Raw genomic sequence first — 19,908 nt, 5'->3', positions numbered from 1 at the left:
TTTTTACTGTGAAGTGTAGTGAATGTGAATTGTAGGCAAACACAGCAATTTGGGCTCAGCCAATTCAATAACAACTTTTAAGAGAGAAGTAGATGGGTATCTGGGGAGGACAGGATTGCAGGGCTATGGAGAGAAAGCGGGTCAGTGGGATTGAGTTGGATTGCTCTTTTATGAGCTGGTGCAGACGCGATGGGCCGAATGGTCTCTTTCTGTGCTGTCTGATTCTATGATTCTATGATTCAATGTCCTCTAAATAGCCATGAAGTGAATGACCAATTCTCTCTGAAGGATTGTAGGCAAGGCCACTGAGAGAAACTCCCCTCTCTTTTCAAATAATGTTATGGAATCTTTAGTGTCCACCTGGACAGCCTTGGTTTAGTATCTCACTCGAAGGGCAGCACCTAAAACAACGCAGCATTCCTGCAGCTCTGCATTGAAGTATCAGCCTAAATTTCGAGATTAAAGTCTGTATGTGAAGTTTGAACCCACAACCTTCTGACTCAGAGGCAAGTGTGCTTCTGAGCTACCAACTGAGCCAGCCTGACACCGGCTGTCAAATCGCAGAATCATAGAATTATACAGCACAGAAGGAGGCCATTTGGCCCATCGTGTCTGTGCCGGTTCTTTGAAAAGCGCTATCCAAATCAATCCCACCGCCCCGTTCTCTCCCCATATCCCTGCAAACTTGTCCTCCCCAAATAATTATCTGGTGACTGTGCACTTGTAGGCAAACGTAATTGCTAATTCACATAACGCAGAGTGTCCCACAATCAGTTATGAAGTAAATGCCTGATTTATCTGAAGATTGTAGATGAGGAACCTGCATATAACTCCCTTCACTTTATTGTCTTTCCCAAGGCATCCTTAACATCCTCTGAGCAGGCAACTGTTCAAATCTTGACGTGGGTTTTTGACCCAGAGTCAAGACTATTCTCAATTGGGGCAAGTTCAGCAAAAGCACCCGGAACATGAGCTCTCCATGGAAATCCCTGTACAGTACACAGTCACCAGACTTCAATTTAGGTCTGAAAACTTATCAAAGCCAAAGTCTTGTGACTCTGCGACCATGCATGAGTTTCCTTGGAGAAAGCGTTGCTATACATTGCAGCTGCTCATGCTAACAGGCTTGCCAATACATGCAACCTTGTAAGGCGCTGCATTAAAGTAGCCTTTCAGATATAATGTCTAGACAGTGACTGTATTTTACAAAAAAACTATCGCTATTTGGCTGCATTGCCTTCGGGGAGCTGAGGCCATCTGCTTTATTCAATTTAAAAATACATCAATTGGACAAAAGATTCAGTGATGCTTTGTCATTCAGCCCATACAGGCCACTCAATGTGCACAGTAGAAGCATATATATATCCTTGCATTTAGTTTGGCGCCTTTCATGTCAAGAGTTCATCCCAAAGCTTCTCGCAGGTTATACAGTAGAGTGGAGTGACTCTATTTTCTGGGTGAATGCGGCAGCCCAATGGTGCACAGCAATGACCCACAAATAACAATGCAGTGAGTAACCAAATTTACTTGGGGAATGTTGGCCCGGACACTGCCTTCTCTTTAACGTCCATCTGAACAGGCAGACACGACTTTGGTATAACAGCTCATCTGAATGACGGCATCTCCAACAATGCAGCACACCCCCCAGCACCGCCCTGAAGCACCATCTTAAACAATATGAGTTCCATGTCCTGACCTGGGGCTTGAACCCACAACTTTATGACTCAGAGACAAGAGTGTTCCCACTGAGCCAGGGCTGATAGAAAAATAACATTAAAATAAAAATTTGGAAAGAACGAATAACAGAATGCTGAAAAATCATGGTGATAGCATTTAAAGGTTAATTTTTCCATTACCTTTCCTCAGATTTTTTTCCACAATCAAAATCTGATAAACGTTTTTTCCCGTAATCTAATTTTGAAGCAACAGGGCAAAAATTCAACCATCCCCAACGCTCAGTTCTCAGAGTTAAGGAGAAAAATCTCCAGAACATTAAAAATGTTGAAATAACCCAGCAGCTCTCTCACTTATTTTTCTCCAAGAAGTTTGTTACTGCCAATTCTCCAATGGCCAAGGCAATTTCACTTTTAAATTGTACACACGAGTCCGAAGATTGACAAGACAAGGTCATCGCCAAGTTTGAGTTCCAACCGTAAGTGAATGAAAATAAGTGGCCGACAAAATTACTCCAACTGTCTGCCTTCTGCTGATAACCAGTCATTGCTCTGCTTGCCATTAAACCTTCCCTCAAGGGGCACACTGTTTTTTTTCCATTTAAAACATGGTTATCGATTCTCTGAATTGCTACGAAAATCCCAAAAGGTTTTCAAGTGGCAAAGGCAAACACACAGGTCCCTATCTGCCATCCACACTTCCCTTCCAATCCACAGGAGCCCTCCAATAGAGGTCAAGGTTTGTTGGCCATTGACTGCTTTTAATCTGCTTTATATTTCAATATGATTTACATCCTTTGGTGGTTTTGCTAAAGCAGAGCTAAATCCCCACGAGCAGTTGTAAACTTAGAGCTGAGCTGGTCAGAAGTGCCATTTCTTCACTCTAAGGGTTACGTGAATGTGGAATGCACTGCCTCCAAAAATCTGTGCATGTTCAAAAGGGAGAGACACAGATACTTGACAAGTAACTCTATGAAGAAATTTAGGGGTCTAATTAAAATATCTCTGAATGGGATTCCCAATCTCTAACTCCATCCCAACTCGCTCCCTCCCCTTGTTCAAAACAAGTCTCAAAACATATCTTTTTTATCGTGCTTTTTGTCATCTTTTTCCTACCCTCTCCCCCCAGCTCAGGTGCCCATCCAGCATTCTTAAGCGCTTTGAGATGTAATCCTGACGTGAAACTCAGCCATTGTCATTCAGAATTTTAACCTTTCATTTAAAAATCGATTGCTGAAAATAAAAAAGTGACTTACCGCCAGTAGCCACTGTGATCTCTTTCAGGAAATGGCCATAAAATGGAAAATCGAAGGACAAATTTACTCTCTGCATGAAGCAAGCAAATATGCTCGTCAATAAAGGAAATAGTTGTCAGCAACATTTAAAGTCAAATTGCTAAGCCTTCTCAATCATTTAATGACGATGAATTGTGATAGGAGCTAGTCACCTGCTGAAACATTCAGGAAATAACTTATTGAATAGATGTTTATTAAAGTAAAGAATAACAGAGAGAGAGAGAGAGAGAGAAATACTTGCAGTACAAAACACAGAACAACAGCCACAGAATAAGTAGCGCTCTGCGTAACTCAATGTAAGATCTTAGCATGTTTCATTATGTGTGCATTGATATATGGGTAATGAAGATGGATGGGGTTTAATCTGTCAGGAAAAGATTTACCCCTAAATCTGTGATCAAGCACTGGAAATTAAGCAGCTAAATTCATCAAATTACAGACTTGGTTTGTTTCATTGGAATTTGATTGAATATAATTTACCGCAGCTTGCCGGTGGGTGTTAGACAGAATGCCATGAATCTTCACTTTCTCTTTTTCCATCTGATCAATGTTCACCCATAGTTCCTTGGTCACTGGATCTGTAGGACCGTACGTTCTAGATGTGTAATAGTTGTGGTCTGTGTCATCCTGCAAATAGATGAAACATGTTTTTTTTAAGGCATGAGAAACCCATAGAGATAAAAAACACCTCTGGAAATCTGTTCTGACAACAGAAATGTGCTGGAAATGCACAGCAAATTATTAGCAAGTAGGAGAGAAAGATATGTTAACATTTCAGGGTCACAATTCTCCGCTCCACAGGGTTATGTTCAAATCCACAGGGGTCCACCTTACAGAGATAGTTCAACTCACACTTCACAAGAGAGGTACAGATGAAGAAGGCCCTTTTACCCATTTGATAAAAGGAAATTAGGACAAACATCTGAAAAGAAAAAAAACATATGGATGAGGGAAAGAGATAGTGGGATTAAATATATATTTCTTGTGGAGAGCCAGCAAGGCCCGATGGTCTGAATAGCCTTTTTCTGTGCTGAAAATTACATCCTTATGGTTCTATGATCCCATCCTTCCAGAATATCCACCTCACGGTTTCCTTCTTACAGCTCCAAGCTGTTTTGAGGACTGACTTCTGGGGTCAGGGAAGAGACAGCATATTCAAAAATAATTTGAAACCAAGGTTTATAGGATCACATGGGCTAATGGAATACTACATGTAACACTTAGGTGGCAGCCTGACTCAAGTTGGCAGAACACTCACTCCTGAAGGTTGTGGGTTCAAGTGCCATGTTGTGACTTTGAGCTCACAGGAAGTTTTTCCCTGTGTTCTGGCGTATCATTCCCTGAATAAAATTGTTCACTCATTTCTTGGCTATTTGTGGGACACTGCTGTGCACAACTTAGCCACCACGTTCGCCTCCCAAATCCACGGTCACTACTCTTTACAGTAAATCACGTGCAGCACTTTGGGACGTCTCATCATGTTGCTTTATTTGATATAGCGACATGAGGAGACGTTATATCAACTGCAAGAATTATTATTAATTCACTTGACTGTTTCATCACCACATGACATAGCAACTCCTATATATAAATTTAAAACAGTGCTTAACAAACCTCAGTACAATTTGCTTTACAACTGAATTTATAAAATCTGGAGAATATCTTAAAGTGAAATTTGTGAACTGTGCAGGGCCCTTTCAATTTAGCTTGAGCTGAACAGATCCATACCACACTTGTCATGAAATTGAGCCTAGAGATGGTTTGACTCATTCATGAATCATTACTCAGAACTTCAGCCCATTTTATAATAAATCTTCATGTTTCTGGGATTATTGAAATTGCAATATTTTAAAAAAAGATGAAATACTGTAGTATTGTAAATTAAATTAAAAAAGCTTCTTTTAGGGTTGAAATTACTTTTTTTTACATTAATCGTTCAATTGACCTAGACATTGTACAAAATTTCTCAGAGATACCTGACAGAATCAATCAGCAATTGAGGAGTGAGACTACACTGACAGAACATCCTAAATGCAGAGACTGATCTGTGTGAACCTGAAGAAGATTAAGTACAGAACCAAGCGCTTTCTACATTATCTCGGCAGAGTGCCATAAGGTTCTCCAAACTCAGAAAACACTCTTTACTGCCTCAGTGTGACATTTTCACTTTGAATAAGACGTTAAACCGAGGTCCCATCTCCCTGTTCAGGTGAACGTTAAAGATCCCATGATGGTACTCGAAAAGAGAAGGGAGTTTCTCTCAGGTATCCTGGCCAAAAAATCCCCCAAATAAAATTAGGTGTAAAGTGGGAGCGGAACCAAGTCTTTCCACTATTTAAGCATGGTATCCTGACTGAGTGGTGCTATATAAATGCATGTTGTTATCATCGCTGCTGCTTTTAAATCTTTACTCTAGGTTTACTTTTTATTTTGCAAAATTCCTTTATGAACTACACTACAGTTGCTTTCAAGCCAAGGCTGATCCTCCAATGCAATGTTAGGGAGCTGCACTATTAGAAGTGTCTTTCAGATGAGACATTAAAAGAAGGTCTCATCTGCCCATTTAGGTGGATGTTAAAGATCCCATGGCACTATACGAAAAGAGAAAGGAATTTCTCCTACTATTATGGTCAACAACCCACCCCAGATAAAATTGGCAACTCGCTTCATGGCTGTTTGTGGGACTTCTGTGTTCACCTGCAGAAACACAGTCCCTACACATTACTGTAAATCCTGTGAAGCATTTTGAGACCTTTCCTCAATGTGATAAAGCACTATATCAAACACAAGGATTATTATTATTGGAAGGATGGTGTCAATGCAATTATAGGTAAACAGGACTTCTCTGCATCAAGTGCATCTTTTCATATGGAATAAAATTTGTATGAAAGCAATGCCATTGGGAGACTTTATCAAAGCTCCTCCTTATCTCTTTACAAGCTATTTATTGGTGACTATGTTTGTATTATATAAATTATGCACATCGTTAATATTGAGAGGAACTAAAAATAATGCACATAAAAGCAAACACTACAGTCCAAGTAATGTTCACAATTTTGACTGGCAAATCGAAGTTTTCAGCTGATAATATTAAACATGAATGATTTGACTTAACTGACAACACAAAAATTAAGCCAATTTACACTGCAAGATGTGTTAAACACAAGACCACATCAAATCATTGCTTCTACACTACTAAGATGGATTGATTGCTTTATAAGTGACTTGTAAAAGGCACCTTGATCTACATTCAAAGCTTTAGTGTCCAACATTATGATAATCAAACACTCTAACTACAATCCATGAGTTAGCAAGAAGGAACTGGTATGAGTAATGTCAATTCATTAACTACATGTCTTATAGCCTTGCTGAACCCCAATGTGTGATGCTGCTTCAATAGCACGTTAGAACAAAGTTAGTCACTTTGTAATGCAGCTGTAATACTACAGTCAATTTAACAAAGGAAGAGTTTCAATTAGGACTTTCAAATACATCAGAACCTGTTTCCCTAAACTGAATCAACAGTTATCAGACTTACTTAGTGAGATCAAAGAAAAGTGTCTGTCAAAGATACTACTTTTTTTCACAGCTGGTCAGATAAGCATTCACTTTTCTGGTATTGCAGTACTTAAGGCAATGTCCTTGAAAAGGTATAGGAGGGCTTTATGTTTTGTAACTGTCAAGCTGTCAATTGATTAACATATGTAATGATATTTGGGTATATTAATCAGCTTTTGACAAGTTGGGAAAATGTGAATTAACTTGCCATTTCTGGATCCAATTACATACTGGAGTGATTAACAAAATAATTATTAGCATTCGTTGCCCCACCCCTCTTCCCTATTATTTAAAATGGATATTTACCCTATTAAGACTTTGAGCTTACTCATTTTGGGTGCTATCAAGCCCCCAGAATGAGTAAACTCAAAGCTTTAATAGGGTAAATGAACTGCTCTATACCGGACTGCGAATGAGTATATTTCAGCAGAACTCCATCACATTTGACAATACATCAAATGTTAAGCTTCTGTGGTGTGGCTAGATCAGTCTTCAAGAGGTTCCCATTGGATCGAAAGCTACAGCTAATGACACACAGGCTGAATCTGAATTTAAAGTCGGGCAGTGGAAGTGAGGAATGTTAAAGTGAAAAAATGCTCAGGAAAAGTAAGGTTAAAAATGAATGAATGCATATTCAAGTTAAATAAATTAAAAATAGAACAAAAATAGAATGGGAAAGATGAAAAAAAGGGCTATGGGTTGAGCAGGCCCAGAGTATCTATTTTTTATTTAAATTGTGCTTTAGTGTATGTTTTAATAATAATAATTTGCAGTTGATATATTTGACATGGTGCTTTATCTTCTAGATGTCTCAAAGCGCTTCACAGAATATACTGTAAAGTGAATTGACTTTAATCCAAAAAAAAAATTGGTCATTTTCAATCCACGACTGTCTGTGGGACATTGCTGTGCGCAATTGGCTGCCGCGTTCGCCCACAAATATACAGTCAATTCACTTTACAGTATATTCTGTGAAGCGCTTTGGGACGTCTAGAAGACATGAAAAGCGCCATATCAAATGCAAGGATTATTATTATTATTATTATTGACTGTGTTTTGTGGGCGAAACACAGCAGTTAATTATGCACAGCAGTGTCCCACAGACAGTTGTGAATTAAGTGACCAAATTATATTATTTTTTGAGAAGGGATTATTACTGACGGAAAAGCGATCTGCTAATCGACTAACAACTGGGTTCCTACTTACTGCTAAGTAAACAGCGATATGTGGAGTAAGGAAACTTGCCCAACATTTCACCCTGCCAGGAATCGAACCCAGATCCTCTCGTGTGTGAGGCGAATGCTCTAACCACTGAGCTACAAGATTTCACTGTAGTTTTGGTCATATAAGATTAATAATGCACAATGATATTGGAGTAGCTTTCTTACTGAAGTATTGGCCATTCCTTCGAAGTCACAGAATGTGAGCTTCAAATGTACAAAATAACTTGGTTGGCCCAGTGATGATCTTCCCCAGAGCTGTCAGAAATTTAAAGGGCTAAAATAAACTTATATTTGATATATTTCTTCACAATTAAAATATTTTGCCAAATGTTCTGAGCTCTGTGACGGTAAATTACACACTTCATTTTTTATATCCCACTTGAAAGTTTCATATTTTGCTTTTCCAGATCCTTCGCTTAATCCTGGATTCCTTTAATACATTTTAAAGATGCAGACACACAATGTCAACATGATCTGAAGATGCTCATTTCAGTGTGAAGTTAGCCTGATTTCAATCAGTGTTTGACTCCTGTCTTTGGGATATCCTCAGTTTTAACAGGACTCTCCAATTGAACCCACTGAGTGCTATTTACAATTGAGCCATAGATTTACGCCCCATTCTCCAAACTCTTGGATGTGATAGCTCTTAGATCTGGTAGATAAAGGCCTTATAGCTATCTGTGCTCTTCAGTGATTCCAGCCTCCAAGAAATAATAATAATAATTCTTGCATTTTATATAGCGCTTTTCACGTCTTCTAGACGTCTCAAAGCGCTTCACAGAATAGACTGTAAGGTGAATTGACTGTATATTTGTGGGCGAAACGTGGCTGCCATTGCGCACAGCAGTGTCCCACAAATAGCCGTGGATTGAAGTGACCAATTTTATTATTTTTTTGAAGGGTTATTATCAGGCACGTGGAATAAGGAAACTTGCCCAAGGTTTCGCCCTGCCGGGAATCGAACCCAGGTCTCTCGCTTGCGAGGCGAGTGCTCTAACCACTGAGCTACAGGACTCCATAATAATCAATTTTTCCTACACAAGGTATTTATTATGCTAAGTTTGTGTACGAGATATGGGAGCCTTCCTGTTCCTGTTCTATCCTCCCCAGAGAGCTATCCATTGGTATGCAATTCATCCCTCTGGCTGTGCCTTTGATGCCATTCAGAGATGTAAACAGGTACCTTGACTGAAGCTGGAGGCAGCCTTTGTTCTCACAGCTTGCGTCCTGGTCACCAGGACAGTGATGTGCTGACTTAAAAGTCAACCCACTGACAACCGTGTTTTGATCCTGCACTGGTTGGATTTCAAAGGGTTGAAGTATTTGCACACTTCCTCCTGGTATCCAGAGAAAGACGGACAGTCGGAGACACTCTTGACACTGATTCGAATGTACAGGGTGACCCAGTTATAATGCGGTGGTCTGGGTCCATTACCTCAGACCTCGGCACTAAAACAAAGCACAAAAATGTTTGCTTTCCATGTCAACAGCTCACCAATGATGTAACTTCCTGAACGTTATCGCATGCACAGGAAGCATTGCTGGTGTCATTATGTCCAAGAAGTACCACAATAGGGAAGATGGCAGCAAATCTCTCACACATCTCTCACACATTCGCTGAGCTGTATGCTCACCGGGAAGCTCACAGGGAGTTTCTGGTACCTGATATCCACTGAGCGAAGGCTCAAACCAGTGCTTTTCGGATGCCAAATGAATGCATCATGAGTCTTGTGGGAGGTAAGCGGAGTTTCCTTGGAGCAGAACTGGCTTCAAGGTGACATGCTCGTCAACAGAATGCAGCAGTCTCAAAAGTACGGTGCCTGAGCCAGGCGGCTCTGCAATAATTCAAGGCTCTGATGATGACAGATCAGCCAATGTGGCTCATCAGTGGGCAGAACAGTCAGTGGGACAAGGATTCGTCCCGTTCAGCTCCTGTTAACCTATCTGGACAACGAGCAGGAAGCCTGCAAAACAGTGGTCTCAATGGCACGCTATACGATGGGTGGAAATTTGGGTCTAATATTGCACATTGTGCCTGTACATAGGTCATGGATATGTTGCACAAAGCTCTACTGACCCCTTGATATTAGTTACCCCTTGATATCAGTCTTATGGTCAAAAAAAATCATCAACAATGAGGCTGGATTAATAATAATATGAACATTTTATATCTTGCTTTTCATGCCGGGAGGTCTCAAAAGCGCTTCACAGGATTTATTATGAAGTATAGTGACTGTGTGTTTTGCAGACAAACAAAATCTAAGCCTGAAAGAATTTCAGAGGAGTTAGCTTTCAATGCAATCGTTAAAGATTTTTTCCACAGTTTTAACATTCCATTTGATTCAGTGGTTTTCTTTTCAGTTTCACTGCATTAGCACCTTCTGAGCAATCCTGCAATCTCACCATTTTCTTGTTCACTATTTACGGCTGGTATTCAGCTCAAGTTACAACAATAAGGCTTTAGACTGAGCTTGTCAGCACCATTTTTTCAAAAGTGACCATCGATCAGACGTGAGAAGTGGCTGAGCAACAAAGGCATTCCCAAGTAACAAAGAGAAGCCAAAACACTGCATGGGAGGCACATTTTATTATCAAAGGCAGATTCTGGGAATTGTCTTAGACAGGTCAGAGTCAGTTCACTTTAATTGCAATAACAGCAACACATATCCGACTTAGGGAAAAGTCTAAGGAAGCTACTTGATATTCGGATAACTCTAAGAAAACAAAATCCACTAAAGTGCCAATATTGTCAAATGACGTCAATAATTGACTGAGACAAAAATACCAGAAAATACTACAGTTGGGATAATTTGTGGAGTTTTAAAAAATATATATTTTAATTTAGTCGTTTGTTTTCTCCTTTCTCCTGCTGGAGCCACGATTCTTGCTGGATGTGGTTCCATCTCTCATCCCACCTCCAGCTATACTTTCCTGCCCATACATCCTTCACTCATCCAGTTCTGGCTTGCTTACCTCCTCTGTCCCACCATTGGTGGTTGAGCTCTCAGCCACTGTGACCCTGCTCTCTGAAACTTCCGCAATCTCCCTTCACATTGGGTCTTCTCTTCCTAGCCTTAAAAGCCCTCCTGAAAATCCATTTATTTGATGATGACACTAACTTGTATTTACTGGCTCCCTTCATGCGGGGCAGCATCTTGGAGTGCTTGACAGTATCTTGGATCAACATCCTCAACCCCCCCCCCACCCACCTCCATTCTAATTCCATTTCATGATCCAAAATATCTCTGTAGCAACTTGTTATGATCATGAAAGGATATTAGTAGGTAACTGAGAAAAAAAACAATTTTAATCATTTTGCCCACAAAATATACAGTCAATTCACTTTACAGTATATTCTGTGAAGCGCTTTGAGATGTCTCAAAGACGTAATAAGACGTTAAATCAAATCCAAGGATTATTATTATTATTATTTGATTGTGTGGAGAATCTTTGGCTAATCTGGTTGACCAAAAAATGGTCTAGGTGCAGAATCCCAGCCAGAATTCCAGGGCTTGCGTGAGATCAGTGTCTATGTTTCTGGTACATCGTTGTGCAAATGAGAAGGACCAAGACTGCAAAACGGGATTGTCCATTTGACGTTGCTCCATTCTGAAACTGAACTATAATGTAGCAAGATTGCCCACTGGGTGATCAATAGGCGGGCCATGCAATATGATCCAAACTACTGGGCTATGCTGAGCTGCAGAATATTGGGACAAATTTCAGTGAAAAAGAACGAATATTGATGAAAAACAATTTGAATGTGATTACAATTATATATCTGGTTACACAATTCTGGCATTAAGAACAAGCAATTATTCTCTAAATAGCACTTAGGAATTGATTTGATTGTTAGCTGTTAAAGCTGCCAGGCAAAAGATGTTGATGTAGAGTTATGTAATGAACAAGACTTTTAATTGTTTGTTCTATTAGCTAGTGTGGCTTTGAATAGCGATCCTGTTGCAAACAGTTCAAATGTCAACCAATGCTAATGACAGTATGAGGAGACACACAGAAGCACAGGAGTGTATAATTTACTCTCTAAAGGTTCTGCCGCGTGTTCTGAAGGACCACATTAATCATGTTATGAGAAGATACCATGTCTGGCTAAAAGATTGATATGTAAGGAACTTAAAATGTATGGAGGTCAAACAGCTGATATGGGCTCTGGAACTAGCTTCAACAAACTCAGTGCAGATTGAAGAAAGCTAAGGGGAATGCACAGCAAACTAATCCCAGTAGATGGCTGTAAAATCAAAGAGACATTGATGATAATTTTTGGTTCAGTTTGATAATTCGTTTTATTTTCAAGTAATTGCATAGTTTGGTGTATCTGCAAAACTATACATTTCAACTTTCATTTAAAAAAAGTCTGATAAAACAACTGATTGTTATTTTATTATTAGGTAGAAAGGCGATAATGTATTAATCAAAAAGATTTGACAATATGTTCCACCTGATAGAAAATATCAGGCTTGCTAACAGGACGGGTATTGTGACTAGGTTTAAAAACAGACTGACGCTGGGTATTCTGGAAGGATGAGATCAATGAATCAAAATGGCCTTTTTTATCTGAATCTCTGTTGTGATGCTCAATTTTTTCATTTATTGTTTCCACCTATAGAGACCAGGTATTTGTGATCTGTGATCACTTTTAACTTGCTTTGATTAGATAACAACAACAACAACTTGCATTTATGTGGCACCCCTTATGCAGGGTAGCTTCCCAGAGTGCTTGGTGATGGCAGAGCACGTCGTTGAGTGGAGGAGGGGGAAATGACCGTAAGCACAGTCGAAGAAGAAGGTCTTCAGGCGTGACCTGTAGATGGGGAAGGAGGGGGCTAGCCACAGTGATTGAGGGAGAGTGTTCCCAAGTTTTGGGCTGTAGCGGCTGAAAGCGCGGCCATCGATAGTGCAACAGAGCTCATAAGGGACATGCGGGAGGCTGGAGTTATTCGAGCGGAGGCAACGGATAGTGTGTTAGGGAGTAAGCAGGTTGGAGAGGTAGAGAGGTGCCAGGGCATGAAGGGATTTGAAGTGATACATGATATTTAATAGATACATGATGGAAAAACAATGGAGCACCTCACATGCTTGTAGATGTAGACATCTCAATCCTGACAACCAAAGCCCTATTGGGGAAGATAGTCTTAGCTGGCCACATTGCTGCATGGTTAGCATTATGCTTCAGAGAATTCAATCAAATATCTCCACAAAAAAAAAAACCCAAAGCTTTTCGATTAGTTTTGGAGCGCATTGAACCGTATTTTTCAGGGGATAGAAGAATAAACCAGTAGGATGTCTTCAACCAATAATTCAGAAAGAAAATCAGAACAATTTAAAACTTAATTTCTTCCCACCAAATGATATATTTCTTGACAAGTAGTAACCTCAAGGTATGTTATTTTATAATTTTTGTTTGAAAAATACTTGTAAGATTTGTCAGAGAGAAAGAACATGTTTATTTTGGACTGACGTTTGACAGAAAAGTGTAATGTTGTTTCAAAGGAACATCCAGTGTGTGCCTCAGAAGTGCAAGTGGCCACATACTTTGACCTGTATTTGAGGTACAGCCAAAATAAAGCCAGTCTGATATTCATCCTCCTTTACCAACGAGGTGAAGTCAGACTGCTCTGAAATATTTAACATGGAATGGTGAGTTTTCAAGGGCAGTGAAGTGAGATCCAAAAGCCCTACCTTCACTGCTTTGCTGATCAGTTTTCATTTCATTTGAGAGGATAACTTGGGCTTGATAAATCGATCGCAAGTGGACATAAGGGTTAAGGGGTATAAACACTTAAAATTATCACCAGAAAAATTGAGGAGGAGGGTTATTAGAACAAGGATAGCTTTTGCCACAGTGGCTATTAAAGCCAAGATCACAGAAATACACAGAAGGGAATTGGACATATATTTGCAGAGGAACATTTTGAAAGGGCAAAGGATAAAAAAAGATTATAGTTGGAGTGTATAGCTGCAGTGGATGGTCTGGAAACAGCATAGGCTTGATGGGCCGAATATTTTCCTTCGTTTTAGCTTCTATGATTTTCTGATTGAACTGAGAAGGAATATAGTCAACAACATTGAGGATATTGGTCATATTTAAAGGGAGCAGTGTTTCCAGCTGGGCAATCTGAGCAGCATCTCAGTGCATTGGCTGCTTGCTGATCATATAGTTCAAGCTCCCATCGTTTTACCAAGTGACTGACTCGATACAGCATTGATGAAGGACAACATTTTCTCAAAAGGAAAGAAATAGCAAAAAAGATGTGATCGGCCTAAGGAGACGTCTGTGTCACGATTGATCACTCAGCTAACTAAAATGTAATCTTGACAATGGATTGATTAAAACCTGCAGGTCAGAGATTTCTTGAAGCACCTTTGTGACGATTCCTCTCCTCATAAGCACATTTACTGTATGGGAGCACATACAGTGCAAATCCCAGTGTCAAGGTCAGCACATTTACTGACCATCAGAGAATCAGATACTCACTTGGCAAAGTGGTTTACGTATCTCCAAAGAGCATGGCCCTTTAGAGCCTTATGATCAGTAATCTGTCATAACAACTATTCAACAAGTGCGTAGTATTACCAAATCTTGGTCTGAACTCTGACAGGCAATGTTTGTTTTCGCTCACTGGACAATGGCAATATTTCCCTTATTTCCCTATGTTTGTATGTCAGCCTGACTCTCTCACCTCAGAGTCAGAAGTTTGTGGGTTCAAGCCCCATGTGGGTACTTGCTGGTGTGCTGCATTGTTGGAGTTGTCCTCTTTCAGATGAGCCATTAAACAGAGGTCCCTCTCTGTTGATTCAAGTGGACACCAAAGATCCGTGGCACTATTCAAAAAGATAAGGGAGTTTCTCCTGCTGTCCTAGCCAACAATCTCCCAAATAAAATTGGTCATTTACTTTATAGTTATATTTCAGCTATCTTTCAAACCCCACATTCATGCTGTGACCCGTTCCGCCTTTCCCCACCTCCGCAACATTGCCCCCCTCTGCCACTGCCTCTCACCGCAGGCCACCAAAACCCTTATCCATACTTTCATCATGTCCCACCTTGACTACGCCAACAGCACGCTTGCTGTATTTCCCAACTCTTACCTCCACAAGCTGCAGATTATTCAGAACTCTGCAGCTCATGTCCTCCCCTGCACCAGGCTCCGTGACCCCAACACCCCCACCATCACCCGGCTCCACTGGCTTCCCATCCTTCAGAGAATTGAGTACAAAACCCTTGTTCTCACCTTCAAAGCCCTCCATGGTCTCACTACCCCCTACCTCTCCAACCTCCTAACCCCATATCAGCTTGTCCGCTCAGAGGACACTGGCCTGCTCCAGCTCCCCGCACTTACAGCCCCACCATTGGCGGTTGGGCATTCAGCATGGCTGCCCCTACACTTTGGAGTCCTATCATGTAATCCCTCTGCTTCACCCCCTCTCTTGCCTGTTTCAAGTCCCGTCTAAAGACCTTCCCCTTTGACCGTGACTTTGGCCACCCTCCCACCTCTCTGCCCTCCACCCCTCCTGACCCCAACTCCGGTCCCAAACCCCTGATTGTCTAGCGCCCTTGGACGTCTTTCTGACATGAAGGGTGCTATACAAGTGTAATTTGTTGTTGTTGTTTATGGCTGTTATGTGGAAGATTGCTGGGAGCAAATTAGCTGTCGCATGTGTCTACAAAATGCACAGTCACTACACTTTACAAGCTTTCCTGTAAAATGCTTTGAGATGTCCTCCTGATGTGAAGGCCACTACTTTAAATGTAAGAATTATTATTGTTATTATTATTCCCATGAGGACATTGAGACAGTTGCATATCTTCTAGGTCTATGCAGCTCGACCTCTACACTATTTCCCCCTGTGTCATTAGGGTAAAAGCTTCCTATTATTCATATCGTCTTAAAGGCCACTTGTGATCTTGCTGTAACATGAAACTTCCATTTAGTCTGTGTGCTCCACCTCAATGTAATTGCTCACCTCTGATTTAGAAGGTGTGGTATTCTGAGCATTAAAAATTCCGACTGGTATTAACTGTGTAGCAATATACTCACCTCCCACCCCAGCAGCCAGTCAGTCTACACCCTGGGTTAAATAGCCGGAGGTACAACACTCACAATTGCATGCGAGAAGAATCATTTCACACCAGCATTTTTCCTTTAAGACAGCTGGCTGCTTATTATGCCAAGTTCACTACACATATGAATTCATGCTGAATGAACGCTGTGGTGGGAAAAGCAACTGGTTTCATAACAACCCATTAGTCATTACACTTTGCAAACTAAGAAATACCTCAGGAAGGGAGTAATACTTAGAAAATACTTTCCAGCAAGTGTACAAGAAGCTAAGCTATAAGTTATAACAAAATAAAATGTAATCCTCTCATTTTTAAATGTTGCTATCTCAGTATATAAAAACAAATTACCCATTTAGTCAAACAATACTACTGACTGCAAAACCTTGCGGTTTTGTTTTAAGAATATGTGAAGATGAAAGAAACAGTCACGTTACACAGCAACATGAATGAGTAAAATGCCAATTTCATTCAAAGTTTAGTATTCTGTGGTCTTTACCAAAACCTCATTGAAACAGTTTTATGTTTGAAATTCTAAATAAAGTCGGTGCCTCCGCATGCGGATTTAATTATTTTCCAATAATAAGGGTTTTTGATCTACCACTGTGTGCTATTTAAGAATCTTCATGGCTAAAGATGACTACATTTAAAAAAGAATTAGCAGACCTTTGTGTGCCGATCCTGTCAATTACACTGGTTGTTACAAAGGCCTGACAGCCAATGGTACAACACTGAGAATGATCCCCAGTGTTAATGGGAAGAGCTGTGAGGAACGGTTAGCTAAGCTAGAGCTCCTCATTATTTCTCGAAATGAAACACCTCAAAGGAGACCTTAAAAGGTATATAAAGTGGTAAATGGGATTGTAAAAGTAAACCCAGAATAATAGTTTCAGATACCCAAGGCAACAGGGTAAGAGGGCGCAGGTTCAGGTTTCTGAAGGTTGATTTGGGAATATAAACCAGGAAGCATCTCTTTAAAGAGAAGGTAATTAATAACTGGAAAGGGTTATCAGAAAGCATAATAGAGGTCAGAACACTGGAATTATTTAAACTAACAGCATGAGGCTGTGATGTAGAAGATAATTGGATAGGTATTGTGAAGGAATGAAATCAAATGGCATGAAGGTTTTCTTCACTTGAAACTCTTTTGCGATCGCTCATAAGTAGGAGTGAAAACCCTTTATTCACACAATTTAACAAACTCAAACAGTATTTTAAGTTTAACCAATGTCATTGTGTGGGTGGCTAAATTGAACAGAAAAAGGCAGGGAGAGGAAGGTTTGTTTCAGTGAGACACTAACACAGGTCTTGTGGATTTTCGTTGCCCACCTCAGCCAAGTTTGTGCTTAAGTGTGTAAAATACATAAACATTATTGTATCCAGCAGACACAATTTGCAAAAATACTGTTTGCAAGTTCAAGATGTTCTGGTTCAAAACAAACACTGGAGGCAGAGACCCTGCATAAAGTTGAGTTTTTTTTACAAACCACAAAAATGTGAAATACATCAGCAGCCAAAACATTTTGCCGTAGGGAAGTGTCACAGTGAGAGGCAGCTGGGGTACATGCCTGGGAGATGGAGTATTCCACTTCATAACAACTGTAACAGCAACTGTGCAACTAGCAGGAAACTGCAGGGAAAACCATGTTATAAAATAGCGAGGTGGGTGTCCTGGAGCGTTGAGAACGTATGGACCGAACCAGAACAATTGTAAGATCTTGTCTGATAAGGCTCCCCTTACAAAACCGTTCCGCTTATAATCCCTGTGGATTTACATTTGACTCCCTAAGCGGTCAACTTCCCTCATGCTAAACAATGGCTGACTTCCAGGTTGTCGGATCACAGATGTCATTTTCTGTGTGTTGCGTGGAGGAGGTGCCACTCACATCACTTCCTGTACATTGCATATGAACATTATGTGAAGGACTTGTCACTGATGTCACTTTGAGAAAGCTTTTCAGTCGCTTTTCTTGCACAAGGCATACACACACGATGCACAGGAGTGACGTCAATCTGACAACATGGAATCCAGGCATTTTCAGAGAGGGAAGCCAGGGCAGGTGCAGAATCTCGCATGAAGTGATGTGAAATGTGTCCTGGAAGTCAGCCATTTTTCTGTGCTTTGTTGTAATGCAAGGCCTATGACATTGGATTCAGGTGACTGTAGGTTATCCCTTTAAAAAGTAAAAGGCAATTAAGAAGAGCCAATGCGATAATGGCTCAATGGCTGCTTGTGAGATATTGCTGTGCGCAATTGTCGACAAATACATTTGCTGGCAAATACAGTCACGTAACTTCACAATAAATCCTGTAAAGTGCTTTGAGACATCCTTCTGACCTGATAAGGCGCTACACCAAATGCAAAAATTATTATTAAAGACAGGAAGTACAAAAAGACACTGGGAGCGAAACAAATCGGTGTGGTTATGGTTAATGGATTGGAGTGCTCTGAGTTAAGAATAAAGAAATTTTCTAACACACCCGAATTTTGGATTGAGAATTGCAATGACTGCATTATCGCAGGGTTATCTTTGCTTAATTCATACACCCTGGATGTAAAATACACAAACATTCCCAGAGCATATATCATTAGATCAAGCAGACACATTTTATAAAGTCTGCATTGGATCAATTTCAAGATCCTTCCAAACAAATTCCTTCATGACTGAGCAATTCCCATCTCTCTGACCTACTCATAACCTGAGCCAATAGAAAAGTGCGGAAATATTTGCCAAAAATTGCGAGGCACTTGTCAAATTTTGCAGGAAAATGCGGAGGCGTTTGGTAAATTTTGCAGGGAATTGCGGTTGGTTGGTGCTGTTGAGAAAGGCATTTTGTGAAACAACCCAGATTAAAACTCTAGGCATATATTTCCTGAACATGTACTTATGTTTAAAATACTAAAAATGTTAACTTGAACAGTACAGCACTTACAAATAATTTGCCATTATTGTTTAGACCAATTTCTCGCTCGGGTCCCTTCCGCGATCCCAACTCCCCACGCCGTGCATGCGCTACCCGAGCTGCTCCGCCCACAGTAGCAGCGTCGAGCAAACAGCGCGAGAGGTCTTGGGCCCAGCAGACTGTGTGCACAGGTTTGTAGCAGAGGAGGGCATTTGTAGCAGATTCCGCAGAAAAAGCGTGGCCATGCTTTTCTATTGGCACAGGTCATACATAACCCATTCCTCTGACAGTTCCTTTCACTCAGCTAACCTGCTGTTCTGTTCCTGACCCCTCCGGGCCACCAGTACATCCCTAATCTCTGGAACTGCCTAATTCGATTCCTTTCCTCACGCCCTCTCTACCTGATTTTAATCCCCACCTGAAGACCTACCTCTTCGACCCACCCTCTAGTCCCCTCCCCCTTCTCCTTTGCAGCGCCTTGGGACGTGTTCCCGACGTGAAAGGCGCTATACAAATGTAATCTTGTTGTTGTTGTTGCTTGGGAGTCCAACCCTGCCACTGTACAGCACTCCAAGACACTCTCCTGCGTTAAGAGCACTATATAAATGCAAGTTATTTTCTTACCACCCGTCCCGACCCAACTGTCCAGCGCCTTGGGACATCCTCCCGACGTGAAAGGCACTCTTGTTCTTGTTATATACACAAAAGTGCCATTACATAGCATTTAGCCACTACAAGTTTAGCCTAAAGTAGCTAATTAAGAGCCCTGTCTTGTCTTTGCTCCTAGCTCATTTTTCTAACACTGGGGTTTATCCTCTTTGCTCTCCTCTGCACTGCTTCTAGGGTTACATATCCTCACTATGTTGCAGTGACCGCAACTGTGTGCAGTACTCCAGATACAGCTTGACCTGAGCACTGCTTTCTTGCACAAAGCGCTGCACACCCATTACGTCACATTTGCCAAGCTCCATTGACTTCCTCAACTGTTGGAATTCAAAATTCTTCTCCTGATCTTCAGGTGCCTCTAGCCCTAAATTCCAGCTCATATTGTCGCATGTTGCAACTTGATCCTTTTCCACTTCCTTCACTCCACTATTGGTGGCCCAGCCTTCAGCTTAGCAATTGCTTGTAACCTGGAACACTTCTTTGCCTTTTGACTTTGCCTTTCTACCTCAATG

At 40.8% G+C, this 19,908-nt stretch overlaps 1 protein-coding gene and 1 non-coding gene across 2 annotated transcripts in view; both read right to left on the bottom strand.

Annotated features, from left to right (window-relative positions):
* plxdc2b (plexin domain containing 2b) overlaps positions 1-19,908 on the bottom strand; it is a 201,869-nt gene that overhangs the window by 59,835 nt on the left and 122,126 nt on the right. Inside the window, exons 3-4 of the mRNA XM_042346004.1 lie at positions 3,449-3,595; positions 2,930-2,999 (exon numbers count right to left, since the gene is read on the bottom strand). Of these exons, the coding sequence (XP_042201938.1) occupies positions 2,930-2,999; positions 3,449-3,595 (217 nt within the window). The remainder of the gene's footprint in view (positions 1-2,929; positions 3,000-3,448; positions 3,596-19,908) is intronic.
* Positions 8,693-8,764, bottom strand: trnaa-cgc. The gene has a single exon. It is a non-coding gene; the product is annotated as a tRNA-Ala (tRNA).

The sequence above is a fragment of the Callorhinchus milii genome, unplaced genomic scaffold (assembly GCF_018977255.1).
Source record: "Callorhinchus milii isolate IMCB2004 unplaced genomic scaffold, IMCB_Cmil_1.0 Scaffold2, whole genome shotgun sequence".
NCBI classification, from domain to species: Eukaryota; Metazoa; Chordata; class Chondrichthyes; order Chimaeriformes; family Callorhinchidae; genus Callorhinchus; species Callorhinchus milii.
The sequence above is the reverse complement of the archived record's forward strand: the minus strand, read 5'-3'. Positions and strand labels throughout refer to the sequence as shown.